The sequence below is a fragment of the Periophthalmus magnuspinnatus genome, chromosome 5, assembly GCF_009829125.3.
Source record: "Periophthalmus magnuspinnatus isolate fPerMag1 chromosome 5, fPerMag1.2.pri, whole genome shotgun sequence".
NCBI lineage: Eukaryota > Metazoa > Chordata > Actinopteri > Gobiiformes > Gobiidae > Periophthalmus > Periophthalmus magnuspinnatus.
Genome location: NC_047130.1, coordinates 13,248,314 through 13,272,398, shown reverse-complemented (window position 1 = coordinate 13,272,398; position 24,085 = coordinate 13,248,314). Strand labels below are relative to the sequence as shown.

Sequence of the window (24,085 nt, the reverse complement as noted above, 5' to 3'; positions counted from 1 at the left end):
GGGAAAACACAGGGTATTTCCTTATGAATCCATGAGTACTTCTAGTTACTGACGATCCAGAATTTCTACACCAAATACTCGCACTACATTAAGGTAAGACTGCCTCATGTGTAACTAATAAGTCTTTACAGTGCAGAAGAATAAATCTAACAACTGGTACAACTGGTACAACTCAGGCAGCTCTGAGAGTTTACAAGACAAACATGTTAGAGGCCTGTGCGTGTCATCTGAATTTAATGCTCCTGCTGCTGTAACAAAGGTGTGTAGTAACGTTTTAAAGAGTTACTTCACTTTTCAGAATAGTTTCTTCACATTTACGTCATTTACGTCTATTTGAGTATTAGTATTAGTTTGAAGTAGCAGTACTGCCACTTGAGTAAAAGTTGTACTTCCTCTTCCCACTGTGAGAGAGTCTAAAGTGACTAGAGCTTTATGTCAACAATGTTTTGTGGCTCACATTACATTAAGTTTAAATTATTAATCAGACATACAAGACGGTTATTCTTTAAGTTACTCTTACTCGAGTAATTTCTTGGACCACTACATTGTTCTACCTGATTAATATCATGTTGAAGTAACTGTACTCTTACGTTAGCACAATCTTTGGCTATTTTTCCCACCTCTGTGTGCAGTTGCAGAAAGTTTAGTCCCCTTTAAAATGTATCTGCTCTCTTTCCTTCAGTGCTGCATCATGTCTGTGTCCCTGACACGCTCCGATGGAGTCACTGTACTCACCCTGACCTCTGACCCCTCCAGCACATGTCCTCCCCTCTGTCAGCTGCTGGGGTCGCTCTGCTACACCCCAGCACTTTGCTCGCCCTCCCGGCTCCTGACTCTTCCTCGCAGGGGGTCCCAGGCGGTGTTGGGGTCCCTCTGGATTATGAGTGGTCTGATGCATGCGAGTCTGGGGGCGATCCTCCTCGCCACCTACGGCGCTGCGTCGTACCAGCTCATGGACACATACTTCCCCGTGTGGTTGGGTGTGATATTTGTGGGAGTGGGGGTGAACAGTATTCAAACAGAGAAGTACCCACGCCCCTGTGTACTGCTACTGAGCGTCATCCTCAACCTGTTCGGAGCAGCCATGTCCATCACCGCCATTGTCTGGTACTCCACACAGTTCACCAGCAGCCGGTACTACTACAATTATTACTACTACTACTACTAGTATTACTATTAATACTACTACTACTACACTACTCCTGGTATAACTCTTTTTGTTCTTTTAGAATTAGGTAAAATCTTGTGCAAGCATGAAGCAAAAATGATAATCATTGTTATCATGTCTTGAAATCGAAAGATTATTGTATCTGTATTGAAACAGAAACAATAATCTTGGTCAATAGACTGGTAGTAAATAGCTGTAGTACATTTAAATTAGAAGCAAAATTACTCAGATTAAGAGTCTTAGTTTCATCTTGTAGAGCTTTTTGCAGAAGAGAGATGTTTTATTTGCCCATTAAAAAAAGAATCATGTAGCCAAAGATCCAAAATACAAGTCATTTTAGAATATAACCGCAAGCGGCAATGATCAGCCCTCGCCCACAGCAATCCAAAGCATTCACACCCATATTAAAAAATATGGGTGTGAATGTGTAAAAAATATGGCATGGGTGACTTCTTTAATCAAGATGCCAAAATGAAATTTTGTGCAAAAAAAAAAAAAAAAATCTCCCCATATAATTTTGTATCTGTAGAGGGTGCTAAAACACCAAATTCTGTTTCTTCACATTAAGTAGCATTAGGACACGGACTTTAATACCCGTTTAAAATTTCAGAGTTCATATTTGCAAGAGTCCGCACTTTTCGTGACTGTGCATGACCTTGCCATACTAATAGGCTTTTTGCATTTGGCAAACAAATATTTACAAGTAGCACTTGTTGTATGTACACTTCACATGGGCTTCGGCCACGTACTACCTGCAGGTGGATCACCAACTTCCTGACAGACCGGAGGCAGTGCGCGCTGCTGGGGAAGAATGTCAGGGACACAGGAACTATCAGCACAGGAACTCCACAGGGCTGTGTACTTTCCCCCCGATCTTCTCCTTGTCTCAAACTTGATCAGTAAAGGTGCAGCTGTTGGTGTACAACACCACTCCCATCGACGCTCATACTGGACGGCCTGGGTCTGTTACAGGAGGGAGGTGGACTGGATAGTGGAGATGATCAGGAGACGGTGGAGATGATCAGGAGATAGTGGAGGTGATCAGGACACAGTGGAGGCGATCAGGAGACCGTGGAGGTGATCAGGAGACAGTGGAGGTGATCAGGAGACAGTGGAGGTGATCAGGAGACAGTGGAGATGATCAGGAGACAGTGGAGATGATCAGGAGACAGTGGAGATGATCAGGAGACAGTGGAGATGATCAGGAGACAGTGGAGATGATCAGGAGACAGTGAAGATGTCGGTAAACTTCAGGAAGGTCAGCCCCCGTGCCCCTCTGACTGACACCTACATCACCACCGTGAGCTCTTTCCACTTCCTCGGCACCACCATGACAAAGGACGTCAAGTGGGAGTCCACCATCAGCTCCGCCATCAAGAAGGCCGAACAGAAGATATACTTCCTGCAGAGGGCAGCTGAAGAAAGCCAAGCTCCAGTCTAGATGATGTGCAGTTCTACAGGGCCATCACTGAGCCCATCCTCACCTCCTCCATCAGGGTGTGGTACGCCACTGTCAGGGGCAGGCACAGATAGCAGCAGAGCATTGTGGGTCTGCTAAGAAGGTGATCGGCGGCAGCCTCTCAACTCTCCTGGACCTGTGTGTCTCCAAAATTCAGGGGCGAGCAGGTTGGATCACAGCTGACCCTCCTCACAGACTATCTGAGCCCCTTCCCTCGGGCAGGAGGCTAAAGAACCTCTTGCCACAAGAACCGTTTCTTCCCCTCTGCCGTTGCGCTCATGAATACTCTGTAACACCTGTCACTTGTAACACCCGTCACTTTACATGTACTTCCACTTATACTTTACACTACTTATTTATGTCCATGGGACGTGACTTGATTTGAGTATTGGGTTTTATGTCCATCCATAGCCCTGCTCACTACTGCCCCCCTTGTGTTTCAGCTTCTACTCCATGTGTAATGACGACTACTACTACTGGCGTCCAACACCCAGCCCGTCCCCTGAGAACGTGGCATTGAAGGAGCGGTGTCTGGAGGTGCGGGGGATAGCCAGGGCCTTGGTCTATGGGGTGAGCGGAGTCCTGCTTTCTCTGTCGGTTCTGGGGTTGTGTGTGGGGGTCAGCTCAGCCGTCCTCAGCTGTAAAGCCCTCAGACCAGCCCGGGACAAGGCCGGGAGCAAGGCCCTGCTGGAGAAACCACGATATTGTAACAAGTGAGGAGGAGGAGTAGTGATTGCCCTCTATAAACATTAGGGATGCACCGATACAAATTTTTCCAAAACTGATATGAGTATGAGTACTTAATTTTTAGTACTTGCCAAAACCGAGTTCTGCTGCGGTGTTCATGTGCCACATCTCGGAACCTCTTATTTACGATTTAGCCAACAGCACATGAATGCAGTATTAGATCTTGCTCTATGCAGTCGCTAGATCTGTTTTTCAGTTATAATTCACAGTGCACAAGCAAAGAATCTCCAGCCTCACTTAGCCACGTTACTGTTAGCATGCTACTATGGTGTAACCAAGTTACTGTTAGTATGTATAGTCACAAAGCTGAGCTGAATGTGCAGTTGGCATTTGTTGTGCGTTCTTGCTCAGCTCTGCTCAGAGCTCACTCAAAGGAGGCTCAGCACAGTCATATTGGTATCGGCTGTTGGTACCGGCACAAGTACAAGTCCCAGATATCTAGCTGATACCTGATACTGCTATCTGTATCCGTGCATCCCTAATAAAACTTTTTTTTTCTTTATTTGTATCTTGGAATATTTCCATCTTGGAATTACAATAACCACTGTCTCTTGTCTCAGTGTACAATAGAAATAATCATTTAACGAGTCAACTAATAATAAATAATCACTACTAAAACAGTTGTGAGTTGCAGCCCTAATGTAGCCTGTTTTACTGTTTGTCGAGGTCTGGGTCCAGACTCTACTGCAGTTTAACACTATGTAAGAGTTTGCCACGATGGATTCTGTTATTCAAACACTAGAGTCTCTTCTCCTCAGGTGTGAGTGATGAAACTGTGATGACAAATCTCTGTGTCAATGATTTTCTTAAATAAAACATTTTTATATCTTGCAAAATGTACTTCTTGATTTTGGGTATCAAAATAAGATCAGGTAGAAAAAAACCCCAAAACAAGTAGTAGCACTAATATTGTTGTAGTAACAGCAGCAGCAGCAGTAGTAGTGTAGTAGCAGCAGTAGTAGTAGTAGTTGAATATTCCCAAGATCTGGAAAGGAACACATTTTCCTTTGTTATGTAGTAGTAGTAGTTTTTATAAAAGTACTTGCATTAGTAGCAGTACACGTGCAGTACTTCCTGACAGGAGCAGATTTCCTCAGTCTCCCTGGATGTCTGAATTAAAGATGTTGTAATCCTGTCCACACAGCCCCAAAAGCTGAATATTTCAAACCCAATCTGCCTCTTCATGCCCATGTCTGTACTGAGGGGGTAGGAATAGTAATACGAGAAGTACTAGTTGTTATAATACTAATAGTAACAGTAGAAGAAGTAGAAAAAAGCTCTAGAAATGTATATACTTTTCAGAATCAGGTTTATTGCCTTTGTCAGCGAACAAAATTCAAACAAGAACTTGCTTTGGCGTTATGGTGCGACATTAAACTAAGAATAGAATGAGGTTAGAGTTATGATTTTTTTTTTAGGTCTGTGGAGAAACTGGTCAATGTGGTCAAAAGCAGGAGGTAGACTCAGAAAAATTCTCAGTTAATAAAATTTATTGGAATTTACCGTGTTAAGCTGTGAGAAAATAATACATATTTACAAAAATTAACTTAAGCAAAAGCAACATAAATTACCAAACCTGAGGAAAAACCCACGTGTGCCAGGCAACACTGACTTGCTCTGCTTATATACCCTGCCAAACAGGAAGCACCTACCCCAGATAAACACCATTTACCGTAAATTTCGGATTATAAGCCGCTACTTTTTTTCCACGCTTTGAACCCTGCGGCTTTTACAGCAGTGCGGCTTATATATGGAATTTTACTGGATAACGGCCCCTGGGGGGCGCTCTCTAGCTGTAAACATAAAAGTGAGACAGACGTGGGGAAAGATTCTGCTCTGAAGAATTCACTAGTTTTGATTTTGAACGATCATTTTGCGCATCATGAAATGGATATGATGCAGTTTTTAAGATAAAGAAACAGAAAGGAAACAGAGCAGGGGTCGGCCTTTAACACGCAAAGAGCCATTTGGACCCACTTTCCACGTAAAATAAAACACTGGGAGCCGCAAATACTTTTTGACATCTAAAATGAAGATAACACTGTATAATAAAAATAATGTAACGGAATAATGTAGGTTTTACTTTCACGGACAAGCCTTCTACACGTGGCAGATAAATATGGCAAAAACAACTTAAGTGCATTAAAAAATACAACTCACCAAACCGCTGCATCATGCATCGCGCTGATTATGTGATTATGTCTACTCTACTCCGCAGTTTCTTTAAAAAAACAACAACAAAAAAACTCGTAGCGTATCGTTTAATCCCAGGTGCTTATTCTCCATGTGCCAAAGCAGTTTTGAAGGTTTCATTGCCTTATTTGCTTTTCCCGTATGTTACGCAGAGCGGACTGTGCGTGAGAGTCACCTGTAGCGACAAACCCAGATTTTAAGTAGGCATTGTCTGTTAAATTTATCTTTCTTTTTCTTGGAGATCGTAGTCTCCTCTTCTGGCTCCTCAGTTGTCCTTTTCCCCTTTGTTAAAAGCTCTCCAAAGACTTTTGTTTTGGCTCATTTTCACTCGCTTGTGGCTCTACTTTTGTGCGTCGTGTCTGATGTGTTATACGTGATACGTCACCGCGGAGACAAGAGCAGATAATATACTTGCTACTACATCAAATAGATTTCTGTGGCGATTTCCAGCAGGATTTTCATGATACATCTACGGACGAGCTTATTAGTGTGTCATTAGGGACGGGCCAAAGTTGCTCCTGACCCCTGTGCGCACAGCGTCTGAAAATCAGGGCTCTTTACGCAGGACTGTGAGCTGTGTCTGTGTCAGTTCCCAAGCCACGCAGAGCCGCAGTATAAGGCTGAAAGAGGCGCATACGGCTCCGGAGCCGCGAGTTGCCGACCCCTGAAATAGAGCCACTGCACGTAAGCTCGACATCAATGAATCCAACTTGGTCAATGTAAAAAGACGACAAAAGTTTTCAGAGGAAATAAAAGCAGATTTTCCGTGTTGGTGCAGCTTTATTTTCTAAACCTGCAGATGTGTTCATCCCGTGTTGATGTCGTGTTGGTGCCAATTTTCAGGCACAGTTTAAAAAAAAGCGTGTCGGTGCAGCGTCTTTCTGTGTAAATATCTCATGTTACAATATGAAAACCTGCGGCTTTTATTCAGGTGCGGCTTATATATGTACAAAATTGATTTTCTCTTCAAATTTAGCTGGTGCGGCTTATATCAAGGTGCGCTCTGTAGTCCGAAATTTACGGTATGTCACAGGTACGTTAGGTATAACTTTAGCAGGATCTTTAGTGCCTCAGTACCTTTAAACCAAAAGTGTTAAAAAATAAAACTATGAACACTTAAACATGGAAAGAAAAAAACGCAAAGACATTGATACAAAAAAGGAACTTAAACCAGTTCTCTTCTCCACATGGTCCGGCCCATGCCCTCACGTGAAGCTTTAAAAATGGCCGACATAAAACATGCCTCCTCTTTGTCTGGACCAGGTGGAGATTCAGGTCAGCATGGATACATATGTTAAAATGAACTGAATACATTTAATTTTAATATCTTTAAATTAACAGGTGTAAATGCGGTGTTTAAATTAAAGGTAGACTAACTAAAAGTCTAAACGAAACAAACCCTGCATAGTTATGTCTCGTTATTTAGTTGAATATTGAAAAATTATAGGAAATTAACAAATTCAAAATAAGACTCACTATAGTCGTGTAAAATGGCATGAGCGACTATACTGGACAAAAAGTGGAAGGAGTGGCGACGTTTGGCTTCAAGTTTTTGACAAATTTGGTAATTTTACTGTGAATATTGATGACTGAGGGATTATAAAGACATAGTCTCATCTTCTCTATTTTAACTACATGAACACTGAAATCCTCAAAGTGCCAAAAAGTTTGCTTTGTAAGATTGAGATCGCTGTAATATGAACTGATGATTACATGGTGCAGGTTTCTAACAGCACATGATGGGAGGAGCTCGCCCATACTGAGAAAGTAATGCAGAAAAGAAAATATTTTTGGGCCCATGCTTCTTGGGTTCACCTTCCAGATGTGATCATACTTCCATGGTGGTCCATTTGCAGCCTTGCCTACGTTACATGTTTCTGTAGCTCTAGGTGTAAACTCTCAGTGAGTCAGATGGCAGAGGAGAAGAAACTGTTATTTTCCTGTGCCTGAGGGGAGGGGCTCTAAAAGTATGTCTCCAGGTGAGATGCAGGAGAGTTGACCGGACACATGGATCTGTTTTTCTGGACCCAGAATTGGACTTTCTTCCTATTAATTTATATTAGAGGGTTCTTGTTCCAGTCCCTGAAAGTTCTGTCGACAGGCCTGATGAAAAGGGTCAGCTGTGATCCAACCTGTGTGCCCCTTCAACTGGATTCAACTGTCCGTGGTAAGGATCGCTCTCACTCTTGCTCTAGACCTCTCTTTCTCTCTCTCTTTCTCTCTCTCACTCACTCTCTCTCCTTTCTCTCTTTCTCACTCTCTCCCTCCTTTCCTCTCAGTCTCTCTTTCTCTCCATTCTTTTATTCTCCCCTGCATTGTTCCCTCTCATTGTACCTTTCTTGATACCTCTCTTTTGTTTTTTTCTCTTATCTTCCCACTTCATCCTCTCTCTCAATCTCTACTTCCTTCTTCTCTCAGACTTTGTTTTATCAGTTAATTCTTCAGTTCATTCATAAAACATGAGGAGGCTCACCTGCTTCTGCTCCACAAACTAGAGCACTGTAAACTTGGAGACACTCACGGTGTTTAGTTTATACATGTTTAGCACAGGTCTAGCACAGCTCCAGGAGCTCTAATCAGAGCCTGGATCCAGGCCAGGACCAGACTGGACTCTTCTTCAGATCTGAAGGTTGTAACTACAGATGCACCAATGCAGCTTTGTCTCTTCTGATACTGATTTCGATACTTAAGCTTTAAGTATCTGGCGATCCTCAATATCAGCTGATACCAGATCCAGAAAACAGTATTTATTTCCTTTAAAAAAAAGTAAAATTAGACAAAACTGATGTAAATGCAAATAACCACAGAACAACTTTGTATTAATAAAAATTTAAACATTATGAAATTTTCTGAGGCAACTACGACCAAGAAATAGTCCAACCAGGATATTGATTCAACCAATATTTGGAAGCTCTCTCTCCTTTCTCTCAATCTCTCTCTTTCTCTCAATCTCTCTCTTTCTCTCTCTCTTTCTCTTCTCTCTCCTTTCTCACCACCTATCTCTCTTTCTATCCTCTCTCCTTTCTCTCATCTCTCTCTTTCTCTCCACCTCTCTCTTTCTCTCCGCTCCCTCTCCCCCTCTCTCTTTCTCTCCATCTCTCTCTTCTCTTCTATCTCTCTCCTTTCTCTCCATCTCTCTTTTCCCTCTCTCTCTTCTTCCATCTCTCTCTCTTGCATCCCTTTCTCTTTCTCTCCTCTCTCTCTCTTTCTGTTCTCTCTGTCACCTCTGTCACTCTTTCTCTACTCTCCCTCCATCTCTCTCTTCCATCCCTCTCTCTCTTTCTCTCCTCTCTCCTTTCTCTCTGTCACTCTTTCTCTCTCTCTCTGTTTTTTGTTGTCTTTTATGTGTAGCACTGTGGTCAGCTGAGGTTGTGTTAAATGTGCTAAAGAAATAAACTGATTTGAATTGAGCACAAACTTTCGACAGGAGGCGTCACTCTGAAGCAAAAAACAGCGATTTGACAAGAAGCCACAACTCGGGACTAAACCAGGACTAAACCAGGACTAAACCAAGACTAAACCAGGACTAAACCAGGACTAAACCAGGACTAAACCAGGACTAAACCAGGACTAAACCAAGACTAAACCAGGACTAAACCAGGACTAAACCAGGACTAAACCAGATCTAAAGCAGAACTCATTGTGGATCTAACCAAAACAGTGAACCTAGAGCACAGCGCTTCATACCAAGAGTTAAGTCTTGTTTGCTGTAGCTGATGGACCAAACTTGTGTATTCTCAAAATCAACTTTTTATTTTTTCAACCCTCTCAGTCCGAGTGTGTTTGTGGCTCTGCTCCAGCTCTGTTTTGATCGTAGCTCTACTGCTAATGTGTGAAAGAGCGTCTCAGAGGAGGACTAATGCCACAGCTTCACCGTCACTATCTCACACAAATGGAGACTCTGGCATCACCACGACGACAGGAGGGCTCACTCTGACAGAACAACAACAACAACAAGAGGCTCACTCTGCAACATATTTACTCTTCTTCATATGTTAAAGGGCCCATATTACGCTATTCTGTGTTATCATGTTGTTTCCTCATCACAAACAGACCTGGGGTTGTGTTTTGTTTCTTTCAAACACAAATCCTGCATATTTGGGCTGTTTTCTTCTCTCAAACAGAAAACACTCACCTGTTCCACCTTGTGATGTCATCTGGTGATACAGGAAGTGCTCCACTGTGTTTTTAAACTAAATACATCTTCACTAGAATCATTTGGATCATTTCAGCTTCCACTTCATGACATCACAAGGTGGAACAGAGCGTTTTGAGCTTTCGAGATGTACATTTTCCGTAATCATTCTACTCTTTGATAATTATAAATCACAATATTGATCCAGAACAGTTAAGTTATAGAAGCAGGTTCACTGACTTCCTCTTTAACATAAGCCCCCGTCCTTTCATATTGACATACTGAAACAGTAACAATGCCAGATTTTGATGTTTTTATTGTTGAAAATTGGCTATGAGACGAGTTTTAAACACAACATCTTTGATCAGGAAATGGAATTTAAAAAATACGAAGAACAGAGCTGTGGGTGGGGATAGGGGGCAGGTGAAAACAGACATTCTCTGAGCACTCAAGCCTCAGATGCAGGACAAAAGGAAGCAATTAAAATACAACTAAACTAATAGTGAGGGAAGAGGGTTTAATATAATGCCCCCTTTAAAATAGTCTAGTCTTGGTTCAGTCCTGGTTTAATCCTTGTTTGGTCTTGGTTTAATCTTGGTTTAAACTTGCTTTAGTCCTGCTTCAGACCTGCCCTAATCTTTGTTTAGTCCTGGTTTACCTACTTTAGGCCTGGTTTAGACTTAGTTTGGTATAAACCTGGTATAAACCTGGTTTAGTCCTGATATACTCCTGGTGTAGTCCTGGTATAATCCTAGTTCAGTCCTGGTTCAGTCCTTATATACTCCTGGTGTAGTCCTGGTTTAATCCTGGTTTAGTCCTGGTTCAGTCCTGATTTACTCCTGGTTTAGTCCTGATTTACTCCTGGTTTAGTCCTGGTTTGGTCCTGATTTTCTCCTGGTTTAGTCCTGGTTTGGTCCTGATTTACTCCTGGTTTAGTCCTGGTTTGGTCCTGGTTTAATCCTGGTTTAGTCATGGTTTAATCCTGGTTTAGTCCTGGTTTAGTCCTGATTCAGTCCTGGTTTAGTCCTTGTTCAGTCCCGATTTACTCCTGGTTGGGTCCTGATTCAGTTCTGGTTTAATCTCGTTTCAGTCCTGGTTCAGATCTGCTTTAGTCCTGGTTTAGTCCTTCAGCGCCTTAGTCTAAATTGAAATATGAATGCATGGCTGCTCTCCATATGTGCCGTCCTCTTGAGCAGCGCCGCAGCAGTGCATCGTGGGAGTTGTAGTCCCGTCCTGGTAATGTGTGTAGTCCCCGGCCTCCTAGCCAGCTTGAGTTTGATTAAAAAGGCTTTAATAACACGCTCTGCTCCGACAAATGGAGACGAATGGACCCTCAGTCGACCAATCAGAGCCCTGCCTGCCACGTGCGCGTCCCTCGTGCACGCTCCCCAAAGCAAATCAATTAAAACAATCACCGGCGTGCACTGTCAGGGGCGTGCACGAGAGGCAGCAGGGAAATAAAAGAGATGAATGAACCGCTATAAAAGGATTTAACTAGGAACAAAGAGAGTCCTCCTTTAGTCCTGGTTTAGTCCTGGTTTAGTCCTGAGTTTTGACTAGTCCTGGTTTAGTTTTAAGTTTAATTCTGAGTTTCATCTTAGTTCTAGTTTAGTCCTGGTTTAGTTCTACATTTCATCTCAGTACTGATTTAGTTCTGAGTTTTGACTTAGTCTTGGTTTAGTCGTGGTTTAGTTTTGAGTTTCATCTTAGCCGTAGTTTAGTCCTGGTTTAATTTTGAGTTCCGTTTTAGTCCTGGCGTAGTTCTAGGTTTCATCTCAGTCCTGGTTTAGTCCTGGTTTAGTTCAGGGTTTAGTCTTAGTTCTGGTTTGGTTTAGTTCTGAATTTCTTTTTAGCCCTATAGTTGAGTCCTGGTTCAGTCCTGGACTAGTTTGGGTTTCGGACTGACATAGAACTATAGACTTAACTTGATGAGGTTTAGATCTGTCACTCACTTGGTTTAAACCTGACTTGTTTGTAGTTTAGTCCTGGTTCAGTCCTGGTTTAGTCCTGGTTTGGTCCTGGTTTAGTCCTGGTTCAGTCCTGGTTTCTGACCCTTAAGTCCAAGTCCAGGATTTGGTCCACAGTTTTATGTTTGAGCCTAATGGACCTCAGTGTGGACATAAACTGAACCAAGTCACCTTCACACTCTCTCCTCTCCTTCTTATTCTCCCATCCCCTCATCCTCTCTCTCCTGTCTCCCCCTATACTTCTCCTCTCTATCTCTATTCCTCTCTTCTATCTCCCTCCTCACCTCTTCTCCTCTTCTTCCTCCTATTTTTCTCTTCCTGCTCTCTCTCCTCCTCTTCCCCACCTCTCTTCTCCTCTCCTACTCTTCCTCCTCTTTGTTTGCTTCTTCCCCTCTCTCCTCTTCTTCCCTCTCTCTCCTCTCCTCCTCTTCCCCCTCTCTCCTCTTCCTCGTCTCTCCTCCTCTCGTCCTAAACTCTCGTGTCCACCTGTGTTCTTTACATTAGCGTGTCTTTACTCAGAGAAGCTTATGAGGACTCTAATGGACTCTAATGGAGCGGATTTGGATTAATCCTGAGAGACCAGACCGGAACCAGTCCATGAAGAACAGGACCGGTTTAAGACCAGGACTAAATGTAAATGTGCGGCCTGTCAGGTGTTCATAAACATGTACAATACAGTACAGAGCTCATACCAGGACTCAAACCAGCTCTAAACCAGGACTAAACCAGGACTTAGTCAGGTCTAAACCAAAAACTAAACCAGGTCTAAATCAAGGACTAAACCAGGTCTAAACCAAGGACTAAACCAGGTCTAAACCAAGGACTAAACCAGGTCTAAACCAAGGACTAAACCAGGTCTAAACCAAGGACTAAAACCTAAACCAGGACTTAGCCAGGTCTAAACCAAGGACTAAACCAGGTCTAAACCAAGGACTTACCCAGGTCTAAACCAAGGACTAAACCAGGTCTAAACCAAGGACTTACCCAGGTCTAAACCAGGACTTAGCCAGGTCTAAACCAAGGACTAAACCAGTTCTAAACCAAGGACTAAACCAAATCTAAACTAAGGACTAAACCAGGTCTAAACTAAGTACTATTTCTATTAGTAGTAGTAATACTAGTAATAGTAGTAGCAGCATTAGTAGTGAGTACCCCCTCCTCCATGTTGTGTACTCCCGGTGCAGTAGTGCAGTATTTATGAGTACTTGTGTGGTATTCATTAGACAGCTGCAGTGACAGATGTGCAGGAGAACAGGGACCAAGAGGAGCGCTCCATCTGTGACTGAAGACTTGGAATATCACTGGGAATATCACACGCAATACACGAGAATGTACACACAAATATACATGGGGATGTACCCACAAATACACATCAGTACTGGGAAGAGTGACTGGAGCAGACAGGACAGGCAGCAGCTATAGCAGTAGTAGTTTGCGGTATTACGCCTAGTAGTAGTAGTAATAGCTGCAGTGTTAGCATGAAGCATTCAGTGTAGTGGTAGGTGGCATTTGTAGTAGTAGCAGGTCTAGTAGTAGAGGTAGTACTAGTTGTAGGCATAGTAGTAGCAGGCCTAATAGTAGTAGTAGTAGCAGTAGCTGCAGTATTAGTATTTAGTCTGAAATGTAGTATTAAAAGTTGTAATTGTAGTAGCGCTAGCAGCAGTAACAGCTGCAGTGGTAGCATCTATTAATAGTAGTAGTTGTAGGCATAGTAGTAGCAGGCCTAGTAGTACAAGTAGTTGAAGTATTAGTATTTAGTATGCAATGTAATGGTAGTAGTAACAATAGTAGTAGTGGTAGTAGATCTAGTACTGATAGTAGCTGCAGTATTAGCATGTAGCATTCATTATATTAGTTGTAGTAGTGGTGGTAGTTGTAGGCATAGAAGTAGTGCCAATAGCAGTTGTAGTTGTAGTAGTAATACTGTGTATTATATTGACCTGTTTTTTTTTCTTTGTTTTTTTTTTTCTTTTTCTTTTTTAGAAAAGTCAGTATTATCACACTTCTGTTTCAGGGTTTGTTTAAAGTAATAGGTGCTTAGAGTCCGGTGAAGGTGTGTAGACTTTAAAAACATGGAGGAGTTTTCAGGAGTCTTCAGCACATGACCTCAGTATATAAACTGAAACTACTGAATGATCCCGGTTTGGTCCAGGCCAAGTTTAGTACAAACCTTTCGCTGAAGTGGACAGAGTTCCTTGTCCACCATCACATTGTTCCCTGGCTGTTAGAGTTGAGATACCAGACTTTTATTTTCTTGTTAAAATGGGACCAAACACTTAAGCTCTGCCTACGACCACATTTCAAATAGAACTGATAAACTGGGCAGTACATGGAAGAGTAAAGGGGGGAGTGAGGGGAGGAGGAGGGGCGGGGTCTGGAGGTATAAGTGTGATTGGTCTAACAGGTATCCACACTTCAATCTCAGCCTCCTGGAACCAGGTGTTTGTAATCAGAAAGGCCTGGCTGTAATCAGGACTGTGCTGCGTGATGTCACATAGTACTTGAAATTGCTAGCGTGAAGCCAGGACACATGAGAAAGCTGCAAATGTCCCTAGTTTGCAATGAAATTGCCAAAAATGATGCTATTCAAACACAATGTACACTGCTTAGTTGGAAAATAAATAAATACAATAAAGTAAATACAAAATAATAATAAGAAAAAACAAGAAAAGTGGAGTAGCCGATATTAGATAGAATTTTCAACCTTCGACAATGTTAGAAACCCCCCACCACAACTCTTCTACAACAGCACTTTTACTCCAGATGTAGGGGGCGCTCCACTGAGTAACATGTGTCAAAAATATCGACAACAGGAAGTGAGTTGGAGCAGGATCATTGTTCATGTCTCCTTGTTTACATCCAAATCTGTCTGAACTGCTCCCGTCAACATCTCTGCGACTTCTCCACGGATTGTCCTTCTACTGGATCCTTCAACGCTTATCTGTGTCCTCCCCATGTCTGTCGTCTGTCTCCTCTCATCTCTCATCTCTCATCCCTACATCACTCCCTCCATCACACACACTTTAAAGTTTGATGTGATTGTGTTAGCCCGCAGTGTCCACTGGGAGGCGCCGTCTGCTGCTCCCTTGCTGCTGTGGATTATTCATGTTAGCGTAGCATTAGCTTCGCATGTGACAGGCTCCACTCACACGGGAGCACTGCTTTGAAGTACTTTGAGATTCTGAAAGTTAGGAGCAGGAAGTAAAGAGGTGGAGTAGTAAGAAGGTCTGCAATAATAGTAGTTGTAGTAGTTGTAGTAGTAGCCTAGAATTTGTGGTAGTAATGACTAAAGTACTCTTCATTCATTGAGCGGCGATGATAATTGTAGCTACAGATGTCCTGGGGCAGACTGACAGAAGTGAGGCTGCCGATCTGCGCCATAAACCTCTCCGACCACCACCAACACTCACACACACACACGTACAGCACATTCATATACAGAAGCTAGGGGAAGTGTACAAAAGTAGTGTACACAGCTCGACCAATATTTATAGTGTTGGTATAGTTGTAGTAGTAGAGGCAGTCAGTAATTATTAGGTTGTGTTTAGGTAGACCTAGTTCAGTCCTGCTTTTTTTTTTTTTTTTTTTTTTTTTTTGGGTTGGTTTGTGTAATTGTGAAGGAAGTGATTTCAGACCAGGTAGAGAGTTGAAAGAAGTTTATCTCATGAGATGAATGAGTGAGTGTGTGGTGTGTGAGTGTGTGTGTGTGTAAGAGAGTGAGGCGTGGGAAAGTGGGGTTGTGTCCCTGTTGAGTGTGTGTGTTTACAAAGGAGCCATCCAGTACTTATACTCCAAGAAAGGTACTATCAATAGAAGACTGGTGCTGTAAGGACTTAAACTAATTTTACATACTGTCCATACAAGTTCATAAATGGATATCTTGTTTACAAAGAGGTAGAATATGTCGCTAACAGACGCTTGCAGTCACTGAAAAGATGTATTACAAGGCCTCTAGTCAATAAAGAGAAAAAGATCAATACTTGTATCATGTAACCGAAGTAGCAGGTTCCAGTGTTAACATCTTAAAATAAGTATGTGTCTAATTCTTACAGAGAAACAAGTTCACCTCAATGTTGTAACACACAGTATTCAACACAAGGTATAAGAGTAAAACAAATAAAACAATAAAAATCATGCTTTCAGTTTGGGCCTTTTTTAGACTGCAGTTCGCATGTTCTCCCTGTGTCTGTGCAAAGTTTACATATTCTCCCTGTGTCTGTGTAGAGTTTGCACGTTCTCCCTGTTTCTGTGTAGAGTTTGCATGTATTTTCCCCCTGTGTCTAGGTGGAGTTTGCATGTTCTCCCTGTTTCTGTGTGGGGTTTGCATGTTCTCCCTGTGTCTGTGTAGAGTTTGCATGTTCTCCCTGTGTCTAGGTGGAGTTTGCATGTTCTCCCTGTTTCTGTGTAGAGTTTGCATGTTCTCCCTGTTTCTATGTGGAGTTTACATGTTCTCTTTTTGTCTGGGTGGAGTTTGCATGTTCTCTTTTTGTCTGGGTGGAATTTGCATGTTCTCTCTGTGTCTGGGTGGGTTCAGCCAGACATAGGGAGGGTTCCTCCATAACCCAAAACATGCACAACAGCTAAGGTCGTCCTGACCAAGACTAGCTCAAGATCTGGAGATGGTCCTGACACGTTTAACCCAGAGATACTTAAGGATGGGTCAAATGCAGAGGACTAAAGTGCACCTTAACTTGCATTTAATCCTCCTCAGATGTGGTTTTGAAGCTTTAGACCTGGTTTAATCCTGCTTTTGTCCTAATTGATGTTGTACTTCTTAACAGTGTCTGTTCCTAATGAAGAGTCTCCTTCAGACTCCACTGCTCTCTCTCCTCAGGTTTTATTTTCACTGTATTCATCATGTGAAGAATCCATTACTCTTTATCTGTGTGATCATTAAAACCAAGACAAGACTCTATGATCCAGATGAACATTACACACAGCACAGAGCGACACACACACACACGCCCACCCACACACACACACACACACACCCAGAGCTCATACAGCACACAAAGCACACACTGCACACACTCACTCACACAGAGCACACACACGCACCCACAGCTCATACAGCACACACACAGCTCCAATCTGCCATCCAACACACACATATATGACTTAAAAGTATGTTGACTGATTTAAGAGATATCATTACCTTGAACTGAACCCACACAAACAAAAACATTACTCAAAAAAAGAGTAAAACAAAGAGAAAATGCTGTAGTGCCAAGTCCACTGCTCCTGACAGTGGCCCCTGTCAGTACATAACAGGCCTCATGTGAAAGAACCTCCAAACTTCACTCACTGCAGAGGCTGCACTAGCACTGATTCCTGCAGGTGCTGGGGTTTAGGCAGTGACCATCGGATCAGAAAGTGGCATTTTAGGTTTAAACCAACTGGATTTCACGAGTGAAACTGGCAACACAAATGAGAGACTCATGTGAGGCTCATTCTGCTTTGTGATTGGACAATCATTACACATTAAAGCTTTACAATTTTAGCAAAAGTTATATTTGATTTAAACATCTTATCAGCAGGACACACTTTGGTCATGTTTATGGAATTTAAAATCTTAATGTTTCTGTAAGTGTCTGTTCATCTGATACACATTATTAGATCCTAAACTAAGTCTGAACCAGGTCTGAACCAGGTCTGAACCAGGTCTGAACCAGGTCTGAACCTAAATTTGTGTTTTATTATCTTCTAAGTTTAAACTATCTCTTTGTTCCTAAAGTTTTACATGTTCTGTGAAAAGTGACGTGTGAACAGACTTATGTGAAACCACATGTCATGTTCCTAATAGATTCAACACAGAAACACACCTCACCTCTGCTGATAATGAACAAGAGAGGAGGAGAGGAGGAGGAGAGGAGGAGAGGAGGAGGAGAGGAGAGGAGGAGGAGAGAAGGAGAGGAGGAGAGAAGGAGAGGAGGAGGGGGAGAGAGGAGGAGGAGGGGGAGAGAAGGAGAGGAGGAGGGGGAGAGAGGAGGAGGAGTGGAGAGGAGGAGGAGTGGAGAGGAAGAGAGGAGGAGGAGTGGAGAGGAAGAGGAGTGGAGAGGAAGAGGAGTGGAGAGGAGGAGGAGGAGAGCAGGAGAGGAGGAGAGGAGGAGAGGAGGAGGAGGAGAGAAGAGGAAAGGAGGAGGAGGAGAGAGGAGGAGGAGTGGAGGGAAAGGGAGGAGGAGGAGGAGAGAGGAGGAGGAGGAGAGAGGAGGAGGAGGAGAAGGGGGAGAGGAGGAGAGGAGGAGGAGAGAGGAGGAGAGAAGGAGTGGAGGGAAAGGGAGGAGGAGTGGAGGAGAGGGTGAGGAGATGACTAGAGGAGGAGAAGAGGGAGGAGAGGAGGACAGAGAGAAGGAGAGGAGGAAGAGAGAGGGGAGGAGAGGAGGAGATAGGAGAAGGAAGAGGAGAGGAGGAGGAGAGGAGAGAGAGATCAGGAGAGGAGGAGTGGAGGGGAGAGAGAGGGAGAAGGGGAGAGAGAAGTGTAAGAGGAGATGAGGAGGAGCGGGGGAGGAGCAGGAGAGGAGGAAAAGGGTCTGAGGACACGTCCCCCACAGGCCAATTACAGAAGACATTAAACTAACAAATCCATCATTATCTTTTACTTTTTATTCACTGTAAACCACAACATTGAGCTAAAATGTCTCCAGGACAGAAACAGGTCCAGTGACTTTTAGATCAAAACGCCACAACTGACAGACGTCTTCATGCTGCTGCTACATGAACATGACATTTTAAAACCCTGTGTGTGACTGTTATTGGTTCATTGTGAGTAAGTGGGCGGGGATAGGTGTCAGGTGAAAACAAAGTCTCCTATGGGGAGTGATATTGTTTAAATTTTTCTCCAAATCCAATTTTTTTTTACAGAAATGATCAAATTTGGTGCTAGAAAAGTTGAGTAAAACCAAATAGTTCAGTGTTGGCAAACTGGAATAGCTGTAATGTCCCTGATGTCCCATGTGTGGACAGAGACAGAGGACGTCCAAATGTCCCTGTGTCCTTCACTCTGCACTAATCACATTTAACACCAGGATTCCCATGGTCCTCTGCCACGGGGACGGTGGCCTAGAGGGACATTCTGTGTCCTCTGCACGTGTCTCCTTCACTCGTGTCCTTCTCTCCTCTGTCCTAAGTCCTCGCGTCCTCGCACAAATGTGTCTCTTTGGGGAAATCATACAGTCCCTTTGTCCAAATGTCCACAAACATCTGTGTCCTCCTCCTATTCCGTGTCCCCCTCCTCCTCCCCCTCCTCTGTGTCCTCCCCGTCCTCTCCCTCCTCTGAGTAATCTCCCTCTTCTGTGTCCTCCCCTTGCTCTGTGTCCTCCTCCCCCTTCTCCTCAACTGGCCCCTCCTTTCCGTGCCTCCCCATCTGTGCCCCCCCCTCCTCCGCGTCCTCCCCCTCCTCTGTATCCCCCCTCTCCCCCATCTCCTCCTAATCCATGTCCCCCTTCTCCTCCCCCTCCTCTGTGTCCTCTTCCTCCCCCTCCTCTGCATCCTCCCCCTCCTCTGTATCCCCCCTCTCCTCCTAATTCATGTCCCCCTTCTCCTCTCCCTCCTCTGTGTCCTCCTCCTCCTCCCCCTTCTCTGTATCTTCCTTCTCCTGTGTGTTCTCCCCTTCCTCCTCCGCCCCCTCCTCTTTGTCCTCCCTGTCCTCAGTGTTGTCCCCCACCTGAGTGTCCTCATCATCCTGTGTCCTCCCCCCCTACCCCTCTCCCTCCTATATTTTCTTAATCTATGAGACGTACAGGAGAGTCCTGTAGTAATTATTGTTCATATTTTTAAAGTTCCTTGTACTTGCTGGTTTGATGTGCTGCTCTCCATAGGGGGCGCCGACAGCACGCGACGCTTTGTTGTGATGACGTTTACGGCGTCGACAGCTCCCATTGGGCACCTCAATTTTCTAAATCAGTGGACTTGTTTCTTTTATTAAGTCATTTTAAATGAAAATTATAACAAAAATTATAACATAATGATCCACGGCTGTCACAGATTATAACCATATAACAAACACATGCACAATATGTCTGCTTTAAATAGCTCCATTGCTTTGCCTAGAAAGTTACACAATATGACATTATTCTCCACAAACAGGTTCTGCCATCAGGCCAAAACACATGGATCACTTTAGAGGTCCCATATTAACATATTTTCTGATCTCTGTTCTAATGTTGTTTTCTCATCACAAACCTGGAGTTGTGTTTTGTTTCATTCACACATGTTCAACACACAGATCCTGCAGGTTTAGGAGTTCTTCTCTCAAATTGAAAACTCTGTTCCACCTTGTGATGTCATGTGGTAATGGAGAAGGTGCAGACTAAAGCGTTTGTTTATCAGACCTGCCCTGTATACCTCATGTCAGGGTCATGTTGAAATCAGTTCATATTTCTTGAAATAAAAATAAAGCGCAAACAAAAAATTTACTTTATTTTTTTAAAGTGGAAGAGAGTGGTAGAATTTGAGTCAACAAAAAACATGACTGAGAAACTACAGTGTACCATTTATAATTATGACACTTTTTTTTTTTCTTCCCCCAAATAATAATTAGCTTGAGACTAAAATGAGTGGGCTACATTTGAACTGTGCGGCGTCACTACGCCCAGAAGAGGGCGCTCTAACATTAACACTCACTGAGCGCACACTTACACGTTTAATCTATTCGATCTGTGTAAGAATCATGAATATCAGCTCAGATTCACGTGGAGCAGATGTGATTTCAGCAGAGGTGGTAGAGGAGCCTAAAACAGAAGAACAAGTACAAGTACAAAGTAGTGGTCCAACGAATTACTCAAGTCAAAGTTAAAAAGTATTTGGGAAAAATACTGCTCAAGTAAGAGAGTATTTGTCGGGACCTAACATCTGATTTATATATTTATTTGTAATTTGAAAACATGAAATACTGCACAGAAGCTGTTATTTTAAAACAGACACAAAAATGAGCCAAACTAAATCACATGTGAAGGAGCTGCAAGAAACACAAATGTTCAAATCATTTAATTTTGTCAACATAAAGCTCAAGTCACTTTAGAGTTACTCACAGTGAGAAGAGGAAACACAACTTTTACTCAAATATGAGAACTGTTACACTGCACGATATATTACTCAAGTAAGAGTACTGTTACTTCAATAAAAATATTAAAACTTACTCTGAAAAGTACACTTTCTTTATTACTCAAGTAAATGTAAATGAGTAAATGTAACTGAAGTACTACCCACCTCTGTAATTTTGGTGTGATTTTAAATATGATTTTAAATATGATTTCAGATGTGATTTCAGGTGTGAAGGTGAAATCTGAACGATAAGAATAAGAGATAGACCGATATGTCATTTTGCCCTTTTTAGTGTATCGACTTAAATCTCCAGCACAGGCTGACCTGTTGTTTTGGCCGACCTGCTGCCTAAAGAATACACATAAAGCTTTATTTGAACTCTTAAGTGTGAAGAGATAACTGCAAAACTCTCTTATAGGCTCATGGTAAAACAAGGCTGTGGGGGAGTTTGTAGTGAATTTAAATTACAGAATTGGGGGAAAATAATTAAAGTCGGCCCAACACATTGTCCCAAAAATATTGGCAGAACTTAACGGCCATTGGTTTCTTTGGATGCAAAAAAAATCGGTATTGGCATTGGTCATGAAAGAAATAAAAAATAAACAAAATCTGTCGATGTCGACTGAGAATGGAGCATAAACCAGAGGAGCAGCTGTGTCAAATATCAAATGTCTCAGAAACATTTGTCAAATCTATAGAAATATGAGCGAGATGGAGATCGAGGTGTGGTTCTCAGTTTGGACATAAAACAAAAAAACAACAAAACAAAACATTTTTAGCAGTTATTTCAAATTAAAGAGGGAGTATATATCAGTGGTCCCCAACCTTTTTATCACCGCGGACCGGCCAACGCTTGAACATTTTACCGTGGACGGGGGGGGGGGTTTACTAATTTTGCTAATTTGTGGGTTAAAAACCCCTTAGCATTGCGGGTCATTTTGGTGAAATTGTCTTTGTTCTGACCTCTCCAAATTAAAACAATCACCACTATTGAACCCTCAGTAGTAAATGCACAGGTTTGGGGTCTTTGTAAAGGGAACACCCTATAGTTTTACCCACAGGTGTCAGAATCACTGTAAGTTTGTCTGCTGAGCATTTATACACTTTGGGGCGCAGATTGGCATTAGCTAATGATTACACATGATACACATTTGACCCACAATAGCAGAATAAACCACGCTTACCGATCAGGAACAGCATCCAGTCCATCAAAACATAAGGTCCCTCTGCTCCTGAGTCCACCGTGAGATCTTCACTCGGTTCCACGAACCGCTCCGGGTCCGAGATGCCTCTAGTTTAACTTGTACAAACATCCACAGTGTCCTCGGTCGCGTACTTCCTTTGTTTTGGCCGTTTCGTCATGTTTAAAACGCAAAAGTGCTGCAAAACAGTGCGTAAAATTACGCAATTACGCGCGCGGGCCGTCGGAACGCTAAGTGGTTAAGTTGTCGGCGCTCAAGTGACGGAAATGTAACCGAGAGAATCCGGTCATTTTTCAAAATAATTTTTTTTCTTCAAAATAAACGTTCAGACTCAGATAATAAATACACCGGAAATAATTAATTATTTCTTGGACGGCCAGTGGCCCGGTACCAATTGATCCACGGACCGGTACCGGTCCACGGCCCGGTGGTTGGGGACCACTGGTATATAGTACTGCTAAGACATAACACGTTTACATCACCATGTTATCTTTTATTGTTTTGAAAATTTTATATTTGCCAAAATAACGTATTAACATTAACATCAATTTTGCTCTGTGTCTCCCCTCCCTTTGCTCTCTGTGCTAAGTCACTCCCCCTTCAGAGCACTATCACAACACAATCAGCTGCATCCCAGAAATGAAACTACTGCACATCACATCAGGTTTGTGAAGTTGCTGCGTACAGTTTTGTATCATGTTTTTGCATTTATGGAGAATTGTCGTGTGGAACATGGGTGATGTAGGGCTGTGGACAGATCGTTGGACAGAATATTACAGGTAACCATAAGGAGAGTTTGAATAGGACCTGGGAGATCACTAGATTACTCAAACATGCATGAATGACATCTAAAACCTCATGTTTTTGATGAAGGAACAATGTTATAGAAAGCAATAAATAAATAAATAAATATATAATACCTTCTATTTAAAGAGTTTTACAATTTATTATTATTTTATTTGAGTGATTTGGCAAAAAATAACTAAAAGCACAGAATATAGAACACTGGATTTTTCAGGGAATCTCCAGAGTACAGCTTATATATGATATACTTAGAAATGCATCATCATCATCATCCTCCTCACCATTATCATCATCATCCTCCTCACCATTATCATCATCATCATCATCATCATCATCATCATCACCATCATCATCATCATCATCATCATCATCATCATAATCAACATCATTGTCATCATCTTCCTCCTCCTCCTCCTCCTCATCATCATCATTGTAGTTTTATTTTATTCTCAAAAATTCCACATTTCACACAATCTGGACAGATTTGATTTACACTTCCTGGTTCATTTGGTAAATTTTCTTTCAAGGTGTCACAAAAAACACACACACAAAAAAAGATCTGTACAAATTTGAACATGTACAAATGTCACAAGTTTAGTCAACGACAGGGTATCTCTTTCTTACTATCGCTCTCTTTTCTTCTCTCTCTCTCCTCTTCTCTCTTTATCTTTCTCTTATCTCTTTTCTCTCTTCTCTCCTCTCTTCTCTCACTGCTTTCTCTCTCTCTTCTCTCTCTCTTCTCCCTTTTCTCTCTTTCCTCTCTTCTCTCTTCACTCTCTTCTTTCTTCCTTCAGAAAATCCCCTGTAAAATGAATGGGTGATATTTGACAGTGTTTAGCTTCTTTAGAGTTTTTATCTTGACAAGAATACTTTCAATCAGATACAGCCCCTGTTTTGCAGAAAATAAAAAGATCACAATACTAAAAAAAAATAAAACAGTACAGAATAAAACCCTTTCAGTCACATGCACAGATAAACAGAACCGTCTGAGCCTGGATTTAAACATTGTCAAAGTAGAGGCCTGTCTCACATCTTCAGGAAGACTGTTCCAGGTTTTAGCTGCATAAAACTGAAATGCTGATTCTCCATGTTTAGTCCTGACTCTGGGACCAGCAGGAGGTCTGGACTAAAGCAGGACTAAATCAGAACTGAACCAGGACTGAAGCAGCAGGCTGGTCCCTCTATAGTCCTGACTCAAATACAATACAATACAGTACATGCAATGCAATACAATACAGTTACTTGGTTTAGTCAATTTAACTGACCTTGGCCAACAGTCTTGAGTTAAAGATACCATCTGTAAAGATACCATCTGTAAAGGCCAGTACACACCAATCCACCCTCCACCACCTTTTAAGGACACAAGCC

At 42.5% G+C, this 24,085-nt stretch overlaps 1 protein-coding gene across 1 annotated transcript; it reads left to right on the top strand.

Annotated features, from left to right (window-relative positions):
* LOC117371424 (B-lymphocyte antigen CD20-like) lies at nucleotides 1-4,206 on the top strand. Its single transcript, XM_033967109.2, has 3 exons — nucleotides 1-93; nucleotides 683-1,134; nucleotides 3,071-4,206. The coding sequence occupies exons 2-3, from the start codon at nucleotides 692-694 to the stop codon at nucleotides 3,342-3,344; spliced, it is 717 nt and encodes a 238-aa protein (XP_033823000.1). The 5' UTR covers nucleotides 1-93; nucleotides 683-691; the 3' UTR covers nucleotides 3,345-4,206.
* The last annotated feature ends 19,879 nt before the right edge of the window (nucleotides 4,207-24,085 follow it).